Source organism: Triplophysa rosa, linkage group LG22 (assembly GCF_024868665.1).
Source record: "Triplophysa rosa linkage group LG22, Trosa_1v2, whole genome shotgun sequence".
NCBI classification, from domain to species: domain Eukaryota; kingdom Metazoa; phylum Chordata; class Actinopteri; order Cypriniformes; family Nemacheilidae; genus Triplophysa; species Triplophysa rosa.
This window is the reverse complement of record NC_079911.1, coordinates 17,296,998-17,316,851: the sequence shown is the minus strand read 5'-3', so window position 1 is coordinate 17,316,851 and position 19,854 is coordinate 17,296,998. Positions and strand designations below refer to the sequence as shown.

The 19,854-nt window shown below is 38.7% G+C and overlaps 2 protein-coding genes across 5 annotated transcripts; both read right to left on the bottom strand.

Moving 5' to 3' along the window:
- Positions 1-5,235: 5,235 nt before the first annotated feature.
- On the bottom strand, positions 5,236-7,746 carry il1b (interleukin 1, beta). The gene is made up of 6 exons (XM_057320415.1): positions 7,613-7,746; positions 7,412-7,469; positions 7,148-7,325; positions 6,092-6,250; positions 5,846-5,988; positions 5,236-5,750 (listed from the first exon to the last, which is right to left on the bottom strand). The coding sequence occupies exons 1-6, from the start codon at positions 7,648-7,650 to the stop codon at positions 5,535-5,537; spliced, it is 792 nt and encodes a 263-aa protein (XP_057176398.1). The 5' UTR covers positions 7,651-7,746; the 3' UTR covers positions 5,236-5,534.
- A 2,497-nt stretch (positions 7,747-10,243) lies between these two features.
- Positions 10,244-19,628, bottom strand: LOC130545716 (metal transporter CNNM3). Of its 4 annotated transcripts, XM_057320412.1 has the most exons (10): positions 17,877-19,628; positions 17,527-17,670; positions 17,295-17,453; positions 16,095-16,264; positions 15,825-15,921; positions 14,479-14,609; positions 14,264-14,390; positions 13,951-14,015; positions 12,876-12,893; positions 10,244-12,251 (listed from the first exon to the last, which is right to left on the bottom strand). In XM_057320412.1, the coding sequence occupies exons 1-8, from the start codon at positions 19,231-19,233 to the stop codon at positions 13,966-13,968; spliced, it is 2,235 nt and encodes a 744-aa protein (XP_057176395.1). In that variant the 5' UTR covers positions 19,234-19,628; the 3' UTR covers positions 10,244-12,251; positions 12,876-12,893; positions 13,951-13,965. The 4 variants fall into 4 exon arrangements, with proteins under 4 accessions (XP_057176395.1, XP_057176396.1, XP_057176397.1 ...); XM_057320413.1 differs by lacking the exon at positions 12,876-12,893; XM_057320414.1 differs by lacking the exon at positions 13,951-14,015 and having other exon boundaries at positions 10,245-12,251.
- Positions 19,629-19,854: the final 226 nt, after the last annotated feature.

Here is a 19,854-nt window from a genome sequence, read left to right as displayed (position 1 = left end):
CTTCGTCTTCTGGACTGATTTTTTTTGCTTGTATGCAAACAAGCATACAAGCTACGCGGAACTTATGTGAGTTGATATAACGTACTGCAATGCAATATATCTAAAATATCTTAAAATCAAACGATAATTTAGCTATTAAATTTAGGTTATTGTGTAAAATGTAATGATGATCATTGCAAATAATGACAGGTTTCAAACATTACTATTGGGATTCATTTAGATGTGTCCAAGTCTTTAAAATTATGTTTAATAGACCGGGCAGTTGGTCTACCAACAGATCTGTAATGAAATTTAACAATCCAAAGTTTTTTTTTTTTCGTCCAGTCTAAAATGTGTCACATTACAGAAGTAAGATCCATTGCTTTGTGTTGACTTAAATCAAGCCAGTGTTAAGTGAAGATTGCGGTCGCAGCGTCTCTGGTCACACAGATGTCTGCAGCATTTGTCTGTGACGAATGACTGTCATTCTCACAGGAGCTGATGGGAAAGTAAGGATTCAGACGGGGTTGAACTGCACACAGGAGGGGCATACGGGCACATAATACCAAAGCGAGACCTCTGCCAGATCATACTGAGTTTGTGCAAATGCTGCCATCAGATGAACCTTCAACCATAAAGAGTTTAAAGGAGTAGTTGACCTTCAAAATGAAAATTCTTTCATCATTTACACACCCTCTTGTCATTTCAAACCTGTATGACTTTCTTTCTTCCGCAGAACACAAAAGAAGATATGATGAAGAATGATTTTAACAGTCCCCCATTCACTTGCATTGGTTATGAATGGGGCGCTGTGCGGTTCTGTTACCAACATTTTTAAAAATATCTTCTTTTGTGTTCTGCAGAAGAAAGAAAGTCATACAGGATTGAAATGACCAGAGGGCGACCAGAGGACAGAATTTTCATTTTGAAGGTCAACTACCTTTTAGGTTTAAAACAAACCAACATTCAGAAACAAAACTGGAGGTTTGATAGAGGTCAGTTAAATGTCATCATAAGAGGAAGCCAAAATGTTTGCATTTGGTTAAACCTCAGACTCATTGTAAAAAAAATATTTTTATTAAGTGTACTTAAGTTCAAGTACATTTGAAGTACATATAGTATGCAGACTAATATGAGTGTACTAGTAGGCCACTTTGTAGTTTATAAAATAAAACCTTTAACTACATTTTTTTGTATGTACAGGTGAACCTTTAGATGTGTACAATAGTTTACTAGTTCGATACTTGTAGCAATTTGTTAGTTCATGAAAGTAGACTTTGAAGTACACTTTAAGTTTAGGAAATGTTAATTTTATTAGTATTTGGACAACTAATCCACTATTTTAAAATGTCAGAATTTCATTGCATTAAATCATACACTTCCAAACCAAGTGGCTTCTGCAAACAGCTAAACCTTCATTTATATAAGCGGTGTCAATGTGAGTTTTAGTATGAAGTGTGTTCTCTTCTCAAGCTCAGAGAAACCGCAAGTGTAGATCACATTAATTTGGAAACATGCGACTCTATATTTGAAAAAGTATATATTCTGATGTTGTTTAAAACCTATCAAAGTGTGGATGGAAGAATTTCTTCCAGAAAGAGGACACATGATCATTTTCCAGTGCACAGAATCTCATCTCGTTTTCAACATTACAGTTGTGGCAAATGAAGTCCTGAGAGATGCGTCCAGCTCGACTGTAAATGAACGTCTGCCTCTGACACTCAGATCGAGTTCCCCGGTACACGGGGGGGTGGGGGGTTGGGGTGGGGGGGCGTTACGTGATGGGGATTCTGCGTTCACAGGAAGAAATCCTGATCCCAGCATGCTGGGCTGGCAGTGGCAGGCTATATTTAGATGGTGTTGCCATGTGCCCGGAATGTGAGACATACATTCTGCAGCAGCCGCATGTGAGCGTGCAAACGCTTCGAGGGGGAGGGGTGTTCTCAAATATTACACCAAACACTTCACATTGTTCCAATGCTTCACATTGTTCCAATGCCATGTGCCAGATTGTTTTCATCTGTTTAAAATGATTATTTATAAAACAACACTGACTGTTCATTTTAAGATAAAAGTATATCTCTTACAGCTTTATATAACAATTTATATGTTACTGGTATAGCCCAGAGAGAAATGTTATTTCTCAGATCTTACTCTTTCATAGCTCAGAAGATTTCTTAGTTGAGTTTCATTTAAATATCAGCTTAGATGTTTCTGCTAAAATTGATCACGAAAAATAAAGAGATTCAAATGAGAGTGTAATTGTGTAAACACATGAAGAGTATGGAGGTGTAAAATGAATGTAGATTGTAGAGGTCAAATAATCTGGATTTGGGTTCTTTTGATAGGAAATGTCTGAGTTCCTATTGAGATCTTCAGTATTTAGAGTCTTTAATTGCATGACTCCTCTGCGCCAATCGACCTATCGCTAAGCCCCGCCCCCTTAGATACTGTCGCTAGCTCGGACAAACACACTGAGTTCGCTAATGTCTTACGATGTGAGCTGTCAGTGTGAAAGCCTTGTCCCAAGAGGTTTTTTTCACATATTTTGCACACACTCTCGTTGCGGAGCATTCTAATGGGACTTAAATATATCATGGAGGGATTTATAAAAGATTTTACAATAAATATTAATTTGGAAGCGAGGGTTTACAGATCACAATGCAAGTGGGAGAAACAGGTGTCCTGAAATTTCATGTATAGATTTTTTTGTATAGATTTGAACATGGCACGGCATCGTGATACTACGTGGTATCGAGATACTTCAGCTGGTATAGTACCGTAAGACCAGGGACGTAAACAGACATTTTGAGGGGCATGGGCTCAAGTGGAAAAAAGGGCACTTCTCATATTTGTTTTAATTTTTTCCAAACAAAATGTTAAATATATTAAAATAACTATTTTTTGAAGTCCCTCACACTCAACCTATTGTTTCATTTTTCAATAATGGTCTTCTGTAGAATTGACAAATTTTATCACAAGAACAAACATGAAATTAAGCCACATTGTGTATGTTTTCTATGCTAAAGTTTCAAGTATATATTTAGGATAAATGACTGCACAAAGGAAAATGACATATTTTCACTAATAATTTGTTTATTTTGCACACGCCAATAAACTGTTGGTGTCCCAATTACACCAAAATAATTAAAACAATGACCTTCACATTAAACTGAAAAAGGCAGTTGGTGCTAATTTGTTATTTTACAGGAAAAAAACCTGCAAAAATAATTAAAACACACTGCAAAAAATGATTGACAAAATACAAAAATACAGCTGCTTAACTAATTATTATTATTATTACCTATAATTACACTTACTGTACCACGCACGCGCACACACACACACACACGCACGCGCACGCGCACACGCACGCGCACACGCACACGCACACACACACACGCACACACACACACACACACACACTAATGGTGACAAGAACTTTGTTTCACTTTTGAGGGAGGGCAGATTAGATCTATCAGCATACACAACATATAAAATGGATAGTTATTAGATGAGGAGTCTGACATCAAACTTATCAAGTTATTGTTTAAGGCAGGACATTTTGAGATGTTGGTCTATTTTGCTTTCATGTCTTCTTTTGCTCTAATGGAAAGGACATTTCCAAAATACACAAAGTTGTTTGTTTTAAGCCTTCTATACCCTCGTCTGTTTGCTTCTGTAGATTTCTTCTAAATTATCTAAAACAAGCGGCATATACTGTATATCTGCATATGTAAACATAACATTTTAAGGGAAAAGACTCTTGATGTAAGTCATATTAACTAATAACTGGTGGTATGCTTTAGTTATTTTGTTTATCCTGTTCATCTGAATTGCCTGACAAATGTATGCAAGTTAGCACATTTTAATTATTTAATGCTTGGTTTACATATCAATGAGGCGATTCTGATGACGTTATTCATTTGACTGTGTTCAGCTGTCGTTTCTCCATCAAGTTAGCATGTAACGTCATGCCAATGATATAGCCTACTGCCTCAGCCTTAGCGAAACTTTAGCTATTAGCTTACTCGTTAGCTCATAAGTGATGGATGTTAGCAAAACAATATCTGCAGTTTGTCTTTTGGATAATTAGGTGTGAATTCGAAAGCACATGTAGCTAGTCTGCTCATCACCACTCACCTCCACACCAAGACAAACGCTACTGGAAAGGAGGGAGGTCTTCATTTCTGCGGCTCTCTGCCTGATGTGCCAAACGTGCAGCTGCGCGTGTGCGCTATGTGCGGCTGCGCGCCTGCGTGGAGACGCGGATGGGAGAAAGGCATCGGAACTCTCAACATTTCCCAACCTGACCAGACATTTTCTAATGGTTTGCCAGGGAAAGCCGTGCGCAAATAGAAACACATACGCACATACATATATCCATTAATAATAAAATCCCAGAAAAAGTTTCTCTCGAGGAAGAAAAAGGGCCTGGGCCCGGTTGCATAAAGCACCTTAAGTTTTTCCCTTAAGTATGACACTTAAGGGGTGATTTTCCTTTACCAAAGACAATAGGAGAATAACTTAAGTAAAACTTAAGGTATACTTAAGGACACACTTAAGGGAAAATTACACTTAAGGTGCTTTATGCAACCGGGCCCTGGGCTCAAGGCCCCCAAAGCACCCCCCTCTGCACATGCCTGCGTAAGACATGTTTATGGTACCGTGAGAACCCTAGTAGGTACTACGATCAAGCCAAATTTCGGACACTGCAAGAAACGGCCGTGTTTCAGTCTCTCTCACCACGTAGGAGCAGCGTTTAGGAGCCACGACCACAGAAATCGCCACGGTTGTCATCTTTCGTCTGGGACACCCCAAAATCGTACAATTTGAACCCGGCTTAAGACGAATAACTGAGATATTAAAGAGATATCATCTTTGATTTTACTTTCTTATGGGAGCCTAGATGTCCAAAGGGCAACATGAATCTGACATTTAAAAGATCCCAATGTGCGTGAATAAAAAAAAGCTTGTTCCTTAAGCTTCCTCTCCTATTGAAATTAGAACTATATGACATTTTGGGAATTTGTTAAACTATGATATGTTCACAATTACATTTAAAGCCACTTGAACATGACTTTAGAGTACAGTGACTCTCTTATGCCACACGAGGGCGCTCTCATACTTATCAACTCAGGACAAACCTCGTGTAAGTTTGTGATTCTTAACACTTGCAATGCTAGACTTGAATGAATCACTTTCCACTCTGAACTAGATCTTATGATCTGAAGTACTGATATGAACCGTGACAAGTCATGCCCATGTTTAAGTTTTATTTTAAAAGTACAAAAACAAAATACAAAACCAAGTGCAAAATAATTAAATAAAATAAATACAAAATAAATTACAGACAGATTTATACACGTCAAAGAATTCAATGTGAATTTACCATTACTACAATATAAGAAATAAAAAAATGGAGTGACACAGATGTCCATACATGACAAACCCTCGCAGGTTAGTAATAATCAACATATTCAGATAACTCACTGTACTTGGTACATACTCGAGGTTTCTTGAATGAGATCTGTTTAACAGCTCCGGATCAGGTCTTAAACGTTCAGCATGAACGAGCTGATGTGGTTAACAGATTGCTGACACACTTCCACTTCCTCAAAATCTTCGAACGTTGTGCTAATAAACCAGCCAGGAAATTTAACAGACTCAAAAGTGTTGTAAGCCACGCCGCTCTGTTTCCTGTAGAAGAGCAGGTGATCGTAGCCCATTGGATCATTGGCTTCAATGGTGTTCAGGGTGTCAGTGATCTCCTACAAAAAAAGGATTTAGTTTAATGTCTTAATTTCTGATGTCTGAAAGTATCTTTATGTGAAGGTTTTTGGAGAAAGTGATTGATTGTACTAACCCTTAACTCCAGTTTTGGAAGATTCGATGAGTCCGATCTGCTACAAGCAAGATAGAGACTGCTGTTAGAAATTCCCAAACACACGGGTTGGGAATCAGCCACGCTGGAACTCGGCGATACGTATGTGCATAGATTAAACTGAACTGGAAAAACAGGAAAAATGTTTAGGTAAACAATTACTGGCAGCTGAATTGGAAAGAAGGACATTTCTAAAGATAAATGAGAAATCTTGTGTTCTAAAAGTACCTTTCTGATGGATATTCCCTCCTTTCAGAGTTGCTGCCTTCAGACGAAGATCTCCGCTGCTCCGAATCAGAGTTTTCTGATATTGATCACACACAGAACATTGTAAAACCTTCGACTTGGTGTAACGTGGTCCTGCTTTAGCCGAACTAACGACCCGCTCTGTGGAAACCAAAACAGAGATCGATGAGTCTTGCACAGCATCAGTCAGGAGTACAAACTAATATTCTTCGATTGATGATGTCAGCACGTGACTGATCTGCTGGATAGAACGGGTCATGCCATATGGATTCTAGCTGGTCCAAGGTGGTCTAGCAAGTTATACCAAGACCACCACTGATTATCCTAGTTTGAACCAGCTAGAAACCAGCAAAGACAGCTCCCTTACAAAAAAGAAGTATTCTTGAAGTTCATTTTATTCAGTACAAGCATATTTTATGTAGCAGCCCCAAGTGTACTTTTAAGGCTACTATTTCAATACTATGTGCTACTAAATTGACCCACGTTTCAGGCGATAAAAGTATACTTGTAAGTGTTCTTTAGTTGTGTACTCTTATGTTAGACTTTTTCTTTGTTTGTACCGCCGCAACTGAACTATAAGTGAGATCTTAAAGGTTTCGGAGTTTACTATTTAAATACTTGTAGCGGATTTTACTCTCATTAAATTAAAATTACTTGATTTATACAGACGTCAACTTTCATTTCTGAGAGGTAAATAAAGTATAGGCTTGTTCAACTTTACGCGGCGCCGCTAGAACCGACAGGCGGATGACATCACGTTATCGCGAGAGTGATTCAAAAGCATATGGAGCAGTGGGCTCTCGACTCCCTCTCGCGGTAATGTGATATACCCCTGAAGATTCTTGCGGCGCCGCATGAAGTCGAACACACCTTATATTTCTGAGAAGCACATAAAAAGTATACAAAGTATATGTTCGTGTTTTAAACTTAAAACAAGCATACTAGCATAATACTTTAGGTTGAACAACTTGTTTGTTTAAAAAACAAAGGGTTTTAGCTGAAGTCTCCAGCATAGAGAGTAAAGGTTGTCAGTGGTACCTTCAAGCACATTCTCCATGATGAAAGTGTGCAGTTCATGACGACCACTCTCAGATGGTTGTTTGTAGGACTTCATCATCTTATGCATAACAATAACGATTTTCACCACCGGCTTCATGCTGTGATGATGAGTCCTCGTCTCCACTTTCACTGCTTTATGCAGGTCACATCTTCCATTCTGAAGAGAAACAAGCGTATATTCTCACACGTGTGTTTGCTTACATGTGATTGAATACTGAAACTTGAATCAGAAAAAGAACTCACCAGAGAGCAATCCATTTCATCAAACTCCAACACGCTGTCCGAGTGAAATGCAGAGTTTCTGAAACAAATCAAAAATACAATCAGAATAACAAGAAATTTTACCGCAAATAAAAGACAATAGAGATGTTGCGTGCACTATCCGGTTACTAAACTATTAAAATAATATGAAATAATAAAAGGCGTTTAATTTGGGATACTTACTCAAAAGACACAAACAGGCTAACTCCCTCGCAGTCCATCGTTATAAAATAAACACTGAGATGGTAAGTTAGTTTAAAGTGTTCTTTAGATGCTTTGCTTTCCCTGAATGAATGACAGTCCTGTGCCCGTGTCTGTTTTATAGACACCCGACCTCACGCGGGAATTTCCCTCGAGGAAGCGGAAGCGCTTTGAAAGAAGGAAATTTACACCGACGTGACGTCACGCAGGAGCTTTCCCTGCAGGCCAGGTGACGTAAAAAAAAATCTGGACAAAAGTTCTTGTTGAATCAACATCCAGATATTGCATTGAAACAGTAGGCTATTTCTTTTATTAGCTTTAGTTGTTTGCAGTATAAGTTTATGTGCATTTGTAAATGTGTTTTTTTCAATGTGTGCAATACAATGTTTTGTAATCCTGCACGAAATAAAAACTGAGTATAAAGATTTCAAAGAGCTTTAATAAAAGCAAGAAAATCTAATCTTTTGTGTGTTTATTTGACTATTGACCTCGAAACTGCAAACTCTTAATTATTTCTTTCACCATCACTTTTTTAATGCCCCTTTATTATTCCATATCATTCGAATGCATTAATATGCATATAGTTAAAGAAGGTCAAACTTCATTTCCATGTATAGAAGGCAACAGTTTTATTAATTTGAGCTTGTTAATTGTTTGTGATGGTAAAAATGGTTGTGTTACATTTGCTTTTAAGCATTTGTTTTATTAAGGGAAATAGCCTAATAACATATTCAAGCTTAATATAAAATAGATATAGCAGACTCTCATTTTCATAGTCGTAAACTTTTCATAGACTTTCTTTTTCATGGAGGAAAAAAAACAATAATGTTGTAGGTGAATTGATGGCACAATCCAGGGAGACAATTAGTGTATTATGAAACAAGTCCAAAATTCCTCAACAGGGCTTTTAAGGTCTTCTCTGTAGTTATGCAATCGTCGTTCTCGTGGTGTTTAGGCTACTGGAGTGTCCGCTGAATTTCTACACTTTTGTAACTTCCTCATTAGAGCCTTAGTAATGCTGGAAGCACTGCGGTAAATATCAACGCAACTCAAGCAGTTGCTCATTTATCTTAAAGCACAATAGTAAAGTATCTGTGCAGATCAAACTGGCCCGAGATCAGTTATGCAATCTGCTGGAATCTGTAAACCCAAGTAACACACAGGATGTGAGGCTATGAAACACGAGATTCCCAGTCCACACCCCTGCTCATCCAGTTTTTGTCTGTTGTGATACCGTGAGTCAGTGTTTCTGTGTCTCATGCAACAGATATAAACGTCGGAAGTGGTCGTGCTGCATCACTGAATTTCTTGTATGTCTCTTCCCTGTATCATTGCAATTTAAACGTGTGACAGAACAATAATAACAGTGTCGTAAATGTAATTTTATCTTAGTATTTAATGTAAATGGTACTGTTTTCATTTGAATTTGTTGATAGTTTGTGGGCACATAAACTCTGACATGTCTAATATGAACACTCTAAGAATCAGGGTGTGATGTTGTTCGCATTTCCTCTTTCATATATGGTCATTTGTCAAATCCACATAAACATGGGAGTGTCAATTAAAAAAAAATAAAAATAAAGCCAAGCTACAAACATTTTGTGGCGTCTTGTAAATGCAATACCACATTCATGTTTGATGAAATGCATACAGAAACTTGCATCAAGATATCACCTGATTTTCAGAAGTGACCACATGGGGATGTTTTCCAATACAGATAATACAAGAATATATAGAGAAAGTTATAAGTCAAGAGTCAGAATGATGACTGCTGTAGTGAGAAGAACAACAAAATATTACTAACAGATCAAATTCTCAATACTTTGTTTTTCTATGCGTTTCTTTGTTTATTAGAATAAAACCCATTCCCTGATATATGATGATGTTTGATTTTTATGCCAAATAAATTTGTCCAGTAAATATACTGTATTAAGTTTTGTTTTCTCCATTTTGTACCATACACCTCATATTTTGATCGTTTAATCCACAAAGGGGCATTAAAAGCTAATTTTGTACATATACAACATCACTTTGCTGAATATACCTACGTGTGAATATTTAAATCACAAATAACATCAGAAATGAACTCATGGTTTGGATGAATTTAGGTAATTTGTAAGGTGTGTTCTACTATAGATCTACAGGATGGGTCATAATTTCAGGAACGGTTGTTTTATACATGGTTTTTGAATGCGTCATAAAATAAAGGAACTTCATTAGAAAGGCTGAGAGGACTAAAATAACCATTATTACATAAACTACATTTGTAAAACAAACCAAACAAAACATCATGTGGCAGCTTTAAAAAAACATCAGGCTTAATTGCTTGCAGAAGTCAAAATGAATGTGAATTTTGAATTTAAGGGAAGTCACGAGAAAGAGTGGTACTGTTATAGCAGAAGAAGAAAATGAAACCGACATTTCTTCCAATTTAAGTAACAAAGACTCTAAATATTCACTTTAAAGTTTCTGAATATCATCATATTAGACAGCAAAATATAAAACTCTTGTCTCAAACTTCTGAATCGGATGTCAAAGTGATTTTTACTGCAAGTGTACTTGCAGTATAGGCACCTTCCACTGCACTGGAACAACAAAAAGCGACGGTTCACCTTCAATTATATTTAACATTATCGTTTTATTTTTGTTAAATATTTTCCTTGAAAAGTGTGCATGGTATCTTTAAAATAAATTGAACTACTTTGTTAAATAAAGCACTCATTTTCACTAGCACTATATTGAAGCCGGTGAGCAGAGTTTCCAAAAAATAAAAAGCAATCATAATTGTATAATCTCATTGACAAATACAGGATTAAACAGCATATGGATGCTTTGAAATGAATCTTTTGATAAAAATAAAACAGTGCAAAATATATCTTATAAATGTAATGAAAGAAACAATTACTTTAGCACTGAGTTGTGTTTATTTACTATGAAACAGTTGATATCAAGATCATTGAATGGATTTTGTGCAACAGAGCAGATCTGCACTTCTAAAGTATTTAGAAAACCTGGTAAAATATGTTTGTACCTGAAGAGCTGCTATCTATCCACACCTGGTCCCAGTTTACAGCTTATATATGATTTAGTTTCATATTAATGTAGTGAAGTTTAAACTATCTGAAAAAACCCACCATTTCTGATAAATAGAGTAAAACAAGGGATTTTATAATATACATTCATTATTTTATAGAAATGGACTTTTACAACAGAACAAACAGTACAACGTGTTTTTTAACGGCAAAATAATATTTACTCAGGATCACACGCTGTTCTGAGAGTAAAGGGTGATTTTTAGATGATTGGTAACATCATTTTATGGGTTATAACCACAGCAATAAAATGAGCACGCTTTACGTAAAGTTACGTAATTCTCTTTAAGTTAGGCATCAATAAAAACAAAATATAGAAAAAACTTGAAATTCTTATAGGCAAATAAATGTCTTTCATGAAAGTCACTCATGAATCTCATATCTCTGCACAATGAAACCCAAAATAGCTTACCTCATGTGGTATGACAACTCAAAAAAAGATCATAAGAAAACAAAGTCAAATTATAAGCATTCTAGCATCATATCCAATCTGAGCTAATGGACTGCATCGCTACAGTCATGCAAGACATCGAAGCACCCAAAATACATCCGAGATGTTAAATTTAAATGCGGGCATGCAGGGAACGTTAAAAGCAGATATGGTTTTCAAGATAAAATCGAAGTGCACGTATCGAGCGAACGTCAGTGCCCTCATTTGTCTCGCAAAACTGGACGGTTTAGACCTTTTCATCACATTCAACGTGACATTTTTGAAGCTCTGACTTTTTCAGTCAGGGGAAGAAGAAATAATGTGTGGGGACACATTAAGGCATGAGTCTTATAAAAATAATGCTAGACTCTGATAATCTCTGGGACCAATGAAGACATTTCTAAAAGCGAGAGGAACACATCCCATTTCCAAAAACACTCAAGAGAAAATAACATCTGCATGTGAAAAAATCCAGCTTTCCACATCAACCTCAGTTTCCCGTGTTTAAATCCACATTGGCACATACATACAGGGCCTTAAAAGACAACACCTCTGTTCCACAAAAACGTCTCGAACAACATGAGTGTGAATAAATAATGACCGACGCTTCATTTCTGGATGAATGATTTCTGTAGGAAGTGTCTTCTGTCTATTCTCCTCTATCTGCCTCTCTCCGAACACATTTTGGCACGTTAGGGCTCGACAATATTATAATACTGCCGCTGTAATATAGCAGAAATAATAAGAGCATGGCACATCGCATGATTCAGAAGCAAATATGTTCACGCATACACCTTAAGGAAAACTCAAATGAAGATGCTCGCAGGAAGTGACATCACGGGAATTATTATGAAAGTACATTAAGAATTAGGAATCACAGCGTTATCAGCAGTCTTGAAATGACATATTTATCACCAGTCCTTTGTCTGGCTCAACCGCTGCATTCCGGGAATAAAACATTAATTTAAGACGACAATAACGAATCAGTTGTTATAATAAAACCCTGGTAAGCTCTGGAGGAGTTTAGGAGAAGGTCAGACAGCTCCTCTCTGACTGTGAAGCTCCTCATCCGGCCTGAAGTCCTGACTCTTACCTGCACCTGCGGAAAATCCAAAGAAAAAAAGAATCAATCATTCCTCAATCCATATTAAAACATTCTGACATCATTCAAGAGGACGGGGAACAGAATGTGGATGGGTCTGCGATGCTTAATATGTGTCAGATGTTCCACATCCGATGCGTTGCAATGAATCGTTGAAATTCGTCAGATATTTCTGTCATCAGCATTTAGACACACAGTTTCTGTCTTATTTAAATATAATTAATCATTATGATGTTCTGGCTGAGAACAGATAGGATTCTCGTGATGTCAACAGTATTTTTTCATGTACCTTAATGGTTTTTGTAAGTGAGCAAAATTACTAATTGAACTATTTTTCATTCCAAATCTGTATGACTGTATGAACACAAAAGAAGATATTTTGAAGAACGTTAAAATTCAAACAACACTGAACCCCATTGACTTCCATTGTATGAACACAAAACCACCGAGACATTTCACAAAATATCTTATATTTGTCACATACAGATTTACAATGACACGAGGGGGAATAAATGACAGAATTATTTTTTTTGGGTGTACAAACACATCTATATTGGTTACACTAAGCAGTTAGTTTTGCAGCAGGTTGTACAGAGGAGAGAATGACAGATCAGTACTTACCGCTCATTTAAATCCTGTCTGAGAGTTTAATGTGAAGGTATGAACAGACAGTAATAATACAGAACAGGTTATTAAAGGTTAAGACGCTCCAGGCAGTCATGCAGTGAAATGCAGGTGTTATTCACAGTCATTACTAGGGTAGGGTATAGTTTCATATTGAGATATCAGCAGATCACAAGTTAACACTTGCACAATTCTGAAAATATTCATAAAGGAATTAAAGCGATATTTCAGAGGCAAAACAAAATTTCCCCATGTTTTACACACCCTCAAGGCATTCTAACTGTATATGACTTTCTTCTTGAAGAATAATGCCACGTTATAATACCACGTATAATTTTTATTCCAAGCGGTAGAATGGGAGGCAATTTTTGAAGCTCCAAAAAGTGCATCCATCGATCAAAGAACTGCTCGACATGGCTCCGTGGTCTTAGCAAAGGTCTTCTGAAGCAAATCGATGCTTTTGTTTGAGAGAAATATCCATATTGACAACGCTATTAACGTTAATGTCTAGCTTCCGTTATCCCTCGGCCTGCGCGTGAACCAGAGGCTTGTTTTTCCGTTAACATTAACGTTAATAGCGCTGTCAATATGGATATAGAAGACCTTTGTTAAGACCACAGAGCCGCATCGAGCAGTTCTTTGATCAATGGATGCATTTTTTGGAGCTTCAAAAAATTGCCCCCCATTCACTCCCATTCTACCACTTGGAAGAAAAATGATACGTGGTATTATAACTCCGACTGCATTATTCTTCAAGAAGAAAGTTACATTCAGTCAGGATGCCTTGAGGGTGAGTAAGACAAGGGGAAATTTTGTTTTGCCACTGAAATATCCCTTTAATAAGAGGAATTTAAATTTTAAGAAATTTGAAATTCATGTATCTGATTCATATTCTTTTCGATTCCGATCCGATTCCTAACCTTTCGATTCCAGAATCGGAATTGATTTTCGATTCCCAACCCCTAGTCATGAGATGATTTATAACACACACCACCTGGTGGTGCTCTTACCATGAGGTTTTAACATGTCTTAAACATCAGCGTAACATGCTTAAAGCTGCACTTGCATTTACCTCATGCAAAGTACACTAACAGTAGTTGTCAATTGCGTCAAAGAACGAAAAGTCAAGCTGAAAGTCTGAAGGAGATAAGAGAGGGGAAGAGAGAGAGAGAGAGAGAGAGAGAGAGTGAGTCACATTTCAGACACACGGATTTCCTCCTCTCATCTTACACAGTTTCATTGACCCGTTCCAGCACGTTTAGCGTTCGCAACATTCCACAGCTCAACATTGAACAAAACGCAGAAAAATACCAAAAAAGAGTCACAGAAACTTCTGATATGTAGTGGATGACATGCATGTGCTTTACGTGCTGTTCTCGCTTTACCTTGTGTTGTGTTTCTGTCGTTCAAGAGTTTGGTTTGACTGTTGGGCACGATCTTAATTTCAGGAGGGTCGGGGCTCTGTGCCGCCCGGGACGCCATCAGGGCATTGAGGTACTGAAGACGGGTCACCTGCGGCCAGATATAGGACAGAATACATGTGAGCATCCAGTGGTTTTTCTGTTCAGGATTGTATTAGTAACCCTGTGAAAAGACTCACTTTAATGAACTGAAGGTCCGTGAGCGCTCGTACTGTGTAGTCGGGACAGTAGCTGGACGGGCTGGTGGCTTCTCCCAGCTCAAATGGGTCTCTCGGGGACTGACGCTGCGTGGACACCGGAGACTGATGGACTGTTCCAAAAACAAATTACATTAAAGTCAATATATCAGCACTTGAACTGAAATGCAAATATAATTGGCCATTCATTGACATGAAATAACACCGGTTATGCAATAAAATAACAAATGATAAACCCTATCAGCTCTATAGATGATAATCAGAGATTCTGTTCTGATAAAGCACTACTGAGACATCAAAATATCTGTCGGCTGAGTGATTTCGATACAGCCAGTTAGTTAGAAATCGTATTTTCAAGCTATGGATGTGGCAGATGTTTTTTTCCAAAACAAACTGCAGTGCATTCAAATGTATTTTATAATTATGCGTGGAAACAATCCCGTGACCTCTACAGATGAAGTTACTCTAAAAGAGAATGAAGCCGCTGTTTTTAAAACATTCCTTACTAACATATATGTCCGTAAAAGTCCTTTTTTAGTAACTTAAAGGGACAGTTCACCCAAAAATGAAGATTCTGTCATCATTTACTCACCCTCGAGTTGTTCCAAACCTGTATACATTTCTTTGTTCTGATGAACACAGAGAAAGATATTTGGAAGAATGCTTGTAACCAGACACTTCTTCTTGGCCACCATTGACTACCATAGTAGGAAAAATGACAATGGTACCAGAACGGTTTGCTTTCCTACATTTTTCAACGTATCAACTTTTGTGTTCAACAGAACAAAGAAATGTATAAAGAAAATATTTCCTAATATATAAAGAAAATAAACAACAGTGACTTCCTGATGCACATCTGTGGTTTGACTATGTTGTGTAAAATTTAGGTTGGATTGTGTTGGGTATCGCCACAGTGCTTCTCTTTTCACACGGGCAGAATTTTTGTTTACACTTTATTTTACAGTGTTATTATACATTTAAGTACTGAGTAATAAAAATGAACTAGGATTGAGGGTTAGTTACATGAAATTATGCATCATTTATAGGAAATACTATAGTAAATACATGTAACATGCGTAACAAGGGCACTGTAAAATAAAGTGTTTTTTCTGTTGCTTCAAATCTCACAAGACTTTAAAGAGGAATGATACACTTTTGACAATAACAGTGTTGTGAGAATTCAGCTCTTCTCGTCTACAGCTTTAAAACAAAACACTGTTCTACACCGGAGTGACAATCAAGTTAACTTTTACTGTTTGTTTGTTTAAGTAGTATCATTAAAACAATAACACACGTGATTCAGATAAAGATCAGAGATAAAAACACACCCGAGGAGGGAGCCGTGAGTGCAGAAACACCGTAGTAAGTGAAAGCGCCATTCTCAAACTTTAATCCCTCTTTCCCGATCTCCACCTCCACACGACCCTGAACACACACACACACACAATCATCATATATACACACTACAGAAGAGTTACTGGTGCTCATTCACAAAAAAAACCCCAGACATTTTCTCACAAAAGAACCATTTTTAACCTGAATAACATCGAGGTGATGTGTGTTTGAGATGTGCTGGTTGTGTTAGTGATGTGTCACACCTGCAGCAGCAGAATGAAGTAGTCTACAGGATGGTTCCGTGTGTATAGGTAGTGATCCGGACAGAACCGGTTCCCCGAGTCAAACCTCACTTCTTGGTTGACGCTCGGGTGACGCAGCAGGTGAAATAGAACTCGCTCAGAGACGCGCTGCGGGGAGAAATGTTCCACCTCTGAAAACAGACAGGAAGGGGCGGAGTTTAACAACAAACATCATCGACCCAGCACAGAATTACTCTTGTCATTCCAAACCTTTATGATTTTCCTTCTTCCGCAGAACACAAAAGAAGATATTTCGAAGAAAGTTGGTAACAGAACAGCGCTGGCCCCCATTCACTTCTATTGTATGGACACAAAACCAGTGCAAGTCAATGAGGGCCAGTTAAAAAGATTCTTCCAAATATCTTCTTTTGTGTTCTGCGGAACAAAGAAAGTCCTACAGGTTTAAAATGACAAGAGGGTGAGTAAATGGTAACAGAACTTTCATTTTTGGGTGAACTCCAAAAATTTCAATTCTGTCAAGGGATAGTTCATCCAAAAATGAAAAATGTCATCATTTACTCACCCTCAGGTTGTTTCAAACCTGTATAAATTACTTTGTTCCGATGAACAAGAGAAAGATATTTGGAAGAATGTTAGTCATTTTCAGTTCTGGGACATCATTGACTACCATAGTAGGAAGAATTAAATGGTAGTCAAAGGTTTTCCAAAATTCTTCAAAATATCTCATTATGTGTTCAACAAAACAAAAATACAATATTTTTTTCCTAATATGGTAGTGGATGTTGTCCCAGAACTGAAAATTGCTAACATTCTTCCAAATATCTTTCTCTGTGTTCACTGGAACAAAGAAATGTATACAGGTTTGGAACAACCTGAGGGTGAGTAAATGATGACAGATTTTTCATTTTTGGATGAACTATCCCTTTAAGCCCTTACAAAATTAACCATGATTTTATTACAAAAAATTATGTTTATTATAGTTATACCATGGTAAAATCAAATTCATTTTGCAGCAGTAACTATAGTTTAACTATGATATTTGTATTAAAACATGTTTGCTACCCTACTTTTCCTTTAATAAACCCAGGCATTCTTTTTTCCAAACAACCTTTTTCTGTATGGTGACCAGACATACACAAACACAACAACCGATGTAAAGTGTGATTTCCACAACACACCACGGTAAACGGTGAAACGCACCTCTGGACAGAAAGCGATGTGTAGCCAGTAACAGCTGAGGAGACGTGCGTATCTTGGGCTCGCCCTCCGGGGGTTTGAAGATCGAGAACTCCTCGTGGACGCCGCGGGGCTCCAGCTGAATCTCCAGAGGGGCCGTCGGACGTTTCACCTTCATGTCCACTGAAAAACAAAACGGGAACATATTTTCAACCTGTTTAAATAATGCAAAGCTCAAAAACGCATCATAACTCACTGTAACCATCAGACTCGTCCAGGATCTCAGATTTGATGATCTCTTCGATGACGTCCTCCAGCGTCACCAGACCCAGAACCTCATAGAAGGGATCTCCGTCTCCTTCATTATTCACCTTCTGAACGATAGCCAGATGAGAGTTTCCTGAGACCAATGAGCATACGGTTATTCTGACGTTATCATGGCACATATAATAAAAACACATTACAATAATAAACAAATAAAAAACGTAGAAATCATTGTTGACCTAAGGGTAAGGGTTACTGATGTATTTACTGTAAGACAGATATGAAATAATACAGATTATAATAGACGGAATTTAAAAGGATTTGTAAAAAGCTCAAATTTGCCTTTCTTGAATTCCTCGAGCATGGCGTCCAGTTTGGTGTCATTAAAAACGAAGTGCAGAGGATGATTGTAGAACTTTGTGATGGTGGTCATGGGAGTGCGGTCCTCTGGATCCACCAGCGCCAAATCCTTCACGAACAAAATTTCCACAATATTGGACCTCTCCTCCTCGTACACGGGCACCCGGGTGTACCCGCTCTGCATGATCTCTGACATGGTGCTGAAGTCCAGCACGGCCGTGGAGGGGAGCATGAAACAATCCTTCAGAGGGGTCAAGATATCCTCCACGGTTTTGGTCCTGAGCGCACCCTTGCTGAACTCCACCTTGACAAACTCATTGTACGGGTCGTTCACGCTAGTCCTGATCATCTCCATGGTCTTCTCACGGACGCCGCAGGTGCTGACGTCCCGCCGCAGGATCAGGTCCAGCAGGAGTCCGAGGGGGCAGGAGAGGGGACACGTCAGAATCAGACAGATCTGGGCCAACCATATCAACCCCGGGGCCATCTGGAACCCGTAGCCTGAGCATATTATGTGTGGTACCAAGTCGGCCAGAAGGAACACGAGGAACCCACTGGTGAAGACGGCGGGCAGGATGGACCCGAACAGGCGGTACAAGAGAACACCGAGAACCGAGTGACCCAAGGCACAGATGAACAGAAGAGAGCACACCAGAACGTTTCCTCTCCTCCGAATGGGCTTCAGACGCTTGGCACTCCTCTTCTCATCTTCAGAACCGCAGCTGTGAAGGACATACAGCTCCAGCGGGTCCAACCAAAGCAAACTCAGATTCAGGCATCTGACCACGCCGCAAATCAAAACCAGCAACACAACGACCAAAACAAGACCCCATAGCGGAATGTAGTCTGGTTGGACATCGGTTGGCACATTTATACGGAACAAGTCCGACCCGAATGAGACCCACGTCTGGCCCTTTAAGACGCACACGTGATGGAACACAGACTCCGCATCCTTGCGCTCCGATTCGGATGCTGCGAGTTCGGTGTGGACCTCTACGATCGCGCTGTCGTTCCTGTCCACCACGAGCTCACCGCGCACCCGGAACGCAGCGGACGCGCGGCGGTCCTCCCGCAGGCACGCGTCATCCGAAGATGCATCGGCGGAAGCGGCGAACGCGACCCACGGCCAGGTCTCATTGGACAGGTGGGATCCAAACAATCTCAGCTTGAACCTGGAGTCGCGCGGAGCTTCGATGTTTCCTTTGCGCACGTGCACCCGCTCGTCGGCGTCTTCTAAGCGCAGAGCGTAAACCTGAGGTTCTTGTTGGCTGCAGGTCCCGAACCCGCACAATAACGATACGATTAACGGGAGACGCAGCTTCGCCAAGCTGACCACCATATTGGAACAGGGCAGCCTCCTGGCTTTGTGAGTCACGTGATGCCGCTGTTGTTGCCGCTACGGCCCTCCTACTTTTCTTCTTGTTAAAATGTTTTTTATATATTCTGAATCAGAAAAATAGCTGTTAAACTTGTGGTGAATCTTTCGATTTTATATGGTAAATTTCATAAACGTAATATTAAAAAAGCTAAGTCTAAACCAGGTTTTGAGGTCTGAATTTTTGTTTGTTAATTATCAGCGCTATTAAATGTATTAATAACAAAAAAGAACTATGCAGGTATGAGGTAAAGCTAATTGAAGTATGAGCAAATTTTGGAAAGTGCAATCTCTGTTTTTATTGGCTTTGTTTTTACTTTATTAAACCCACTTCAAAAGGTGTTAGTATCTATATGTGGATATCAGTGTTGTTAATGTAAAAGTTTTTATAAACATTCAATAAAAATAATTTTTTTTTTTTTTTCTCGTTTTCATGACGTTTCAACAATGATGGATAACAGTCTTGCGCCGCCCGCCATGGTGGCTCGAAGATATTTAAGAAACGTGCACAGACGTGCCACTGACGCTAGAGCCGCAATGGAGGTAGTTCCGTTTTTCAACGCTACGTCGTCTCTGTTGTCGGCC

Excerpts from the sequence above, each read along its gene's own strand:
- il1b (XM_057320415.1), bottom strand. The coding sequence starts at position 7,650 with ATGGACTGCGAGGGAGTTAGCCTGTTTGTGTCTTTTGA. Across the intron at positions 7,326-7,411 it reads ATGAAATGGATTGCTCTCTG|AATGGAAGATGTGACCTGCA; the intron begins GTGAGTTCTTTT and ends GTTTCTCTTCAG. Across the intron at positions 5,989-6,091 it reads AGGGAATATCCATCAGAAAG|TTCAGTTTAATCTATGCACA; the intron begins GTACTTTTAGAA and ends CTGTTTTTCCAG.
- LOC130545716 (XM_057320411.1), bottom strand. The coding sequence starts at position 19,233 with ATGGTGGTCAGCTTGGCGAAGCTGCGTCTCCCGTTAATCGTATCGTTA. Across the intron at positions 15,922-16,094 it reads ACTTCATTCTGCTGCTGCAG|GGTCGTGTGGAGGTGGAGAT; the intron begins GTGTGACACATC and ends GTGTGTGTTCAG. Across the intron at positions 14,610-15,824 it reads ACTCACGGCTCCCTCCTCGG|TCCATCAGTCTCCGGTGTCC; the intron begins GTGTGTTTTTAT and ends TTTTTGGAACAG.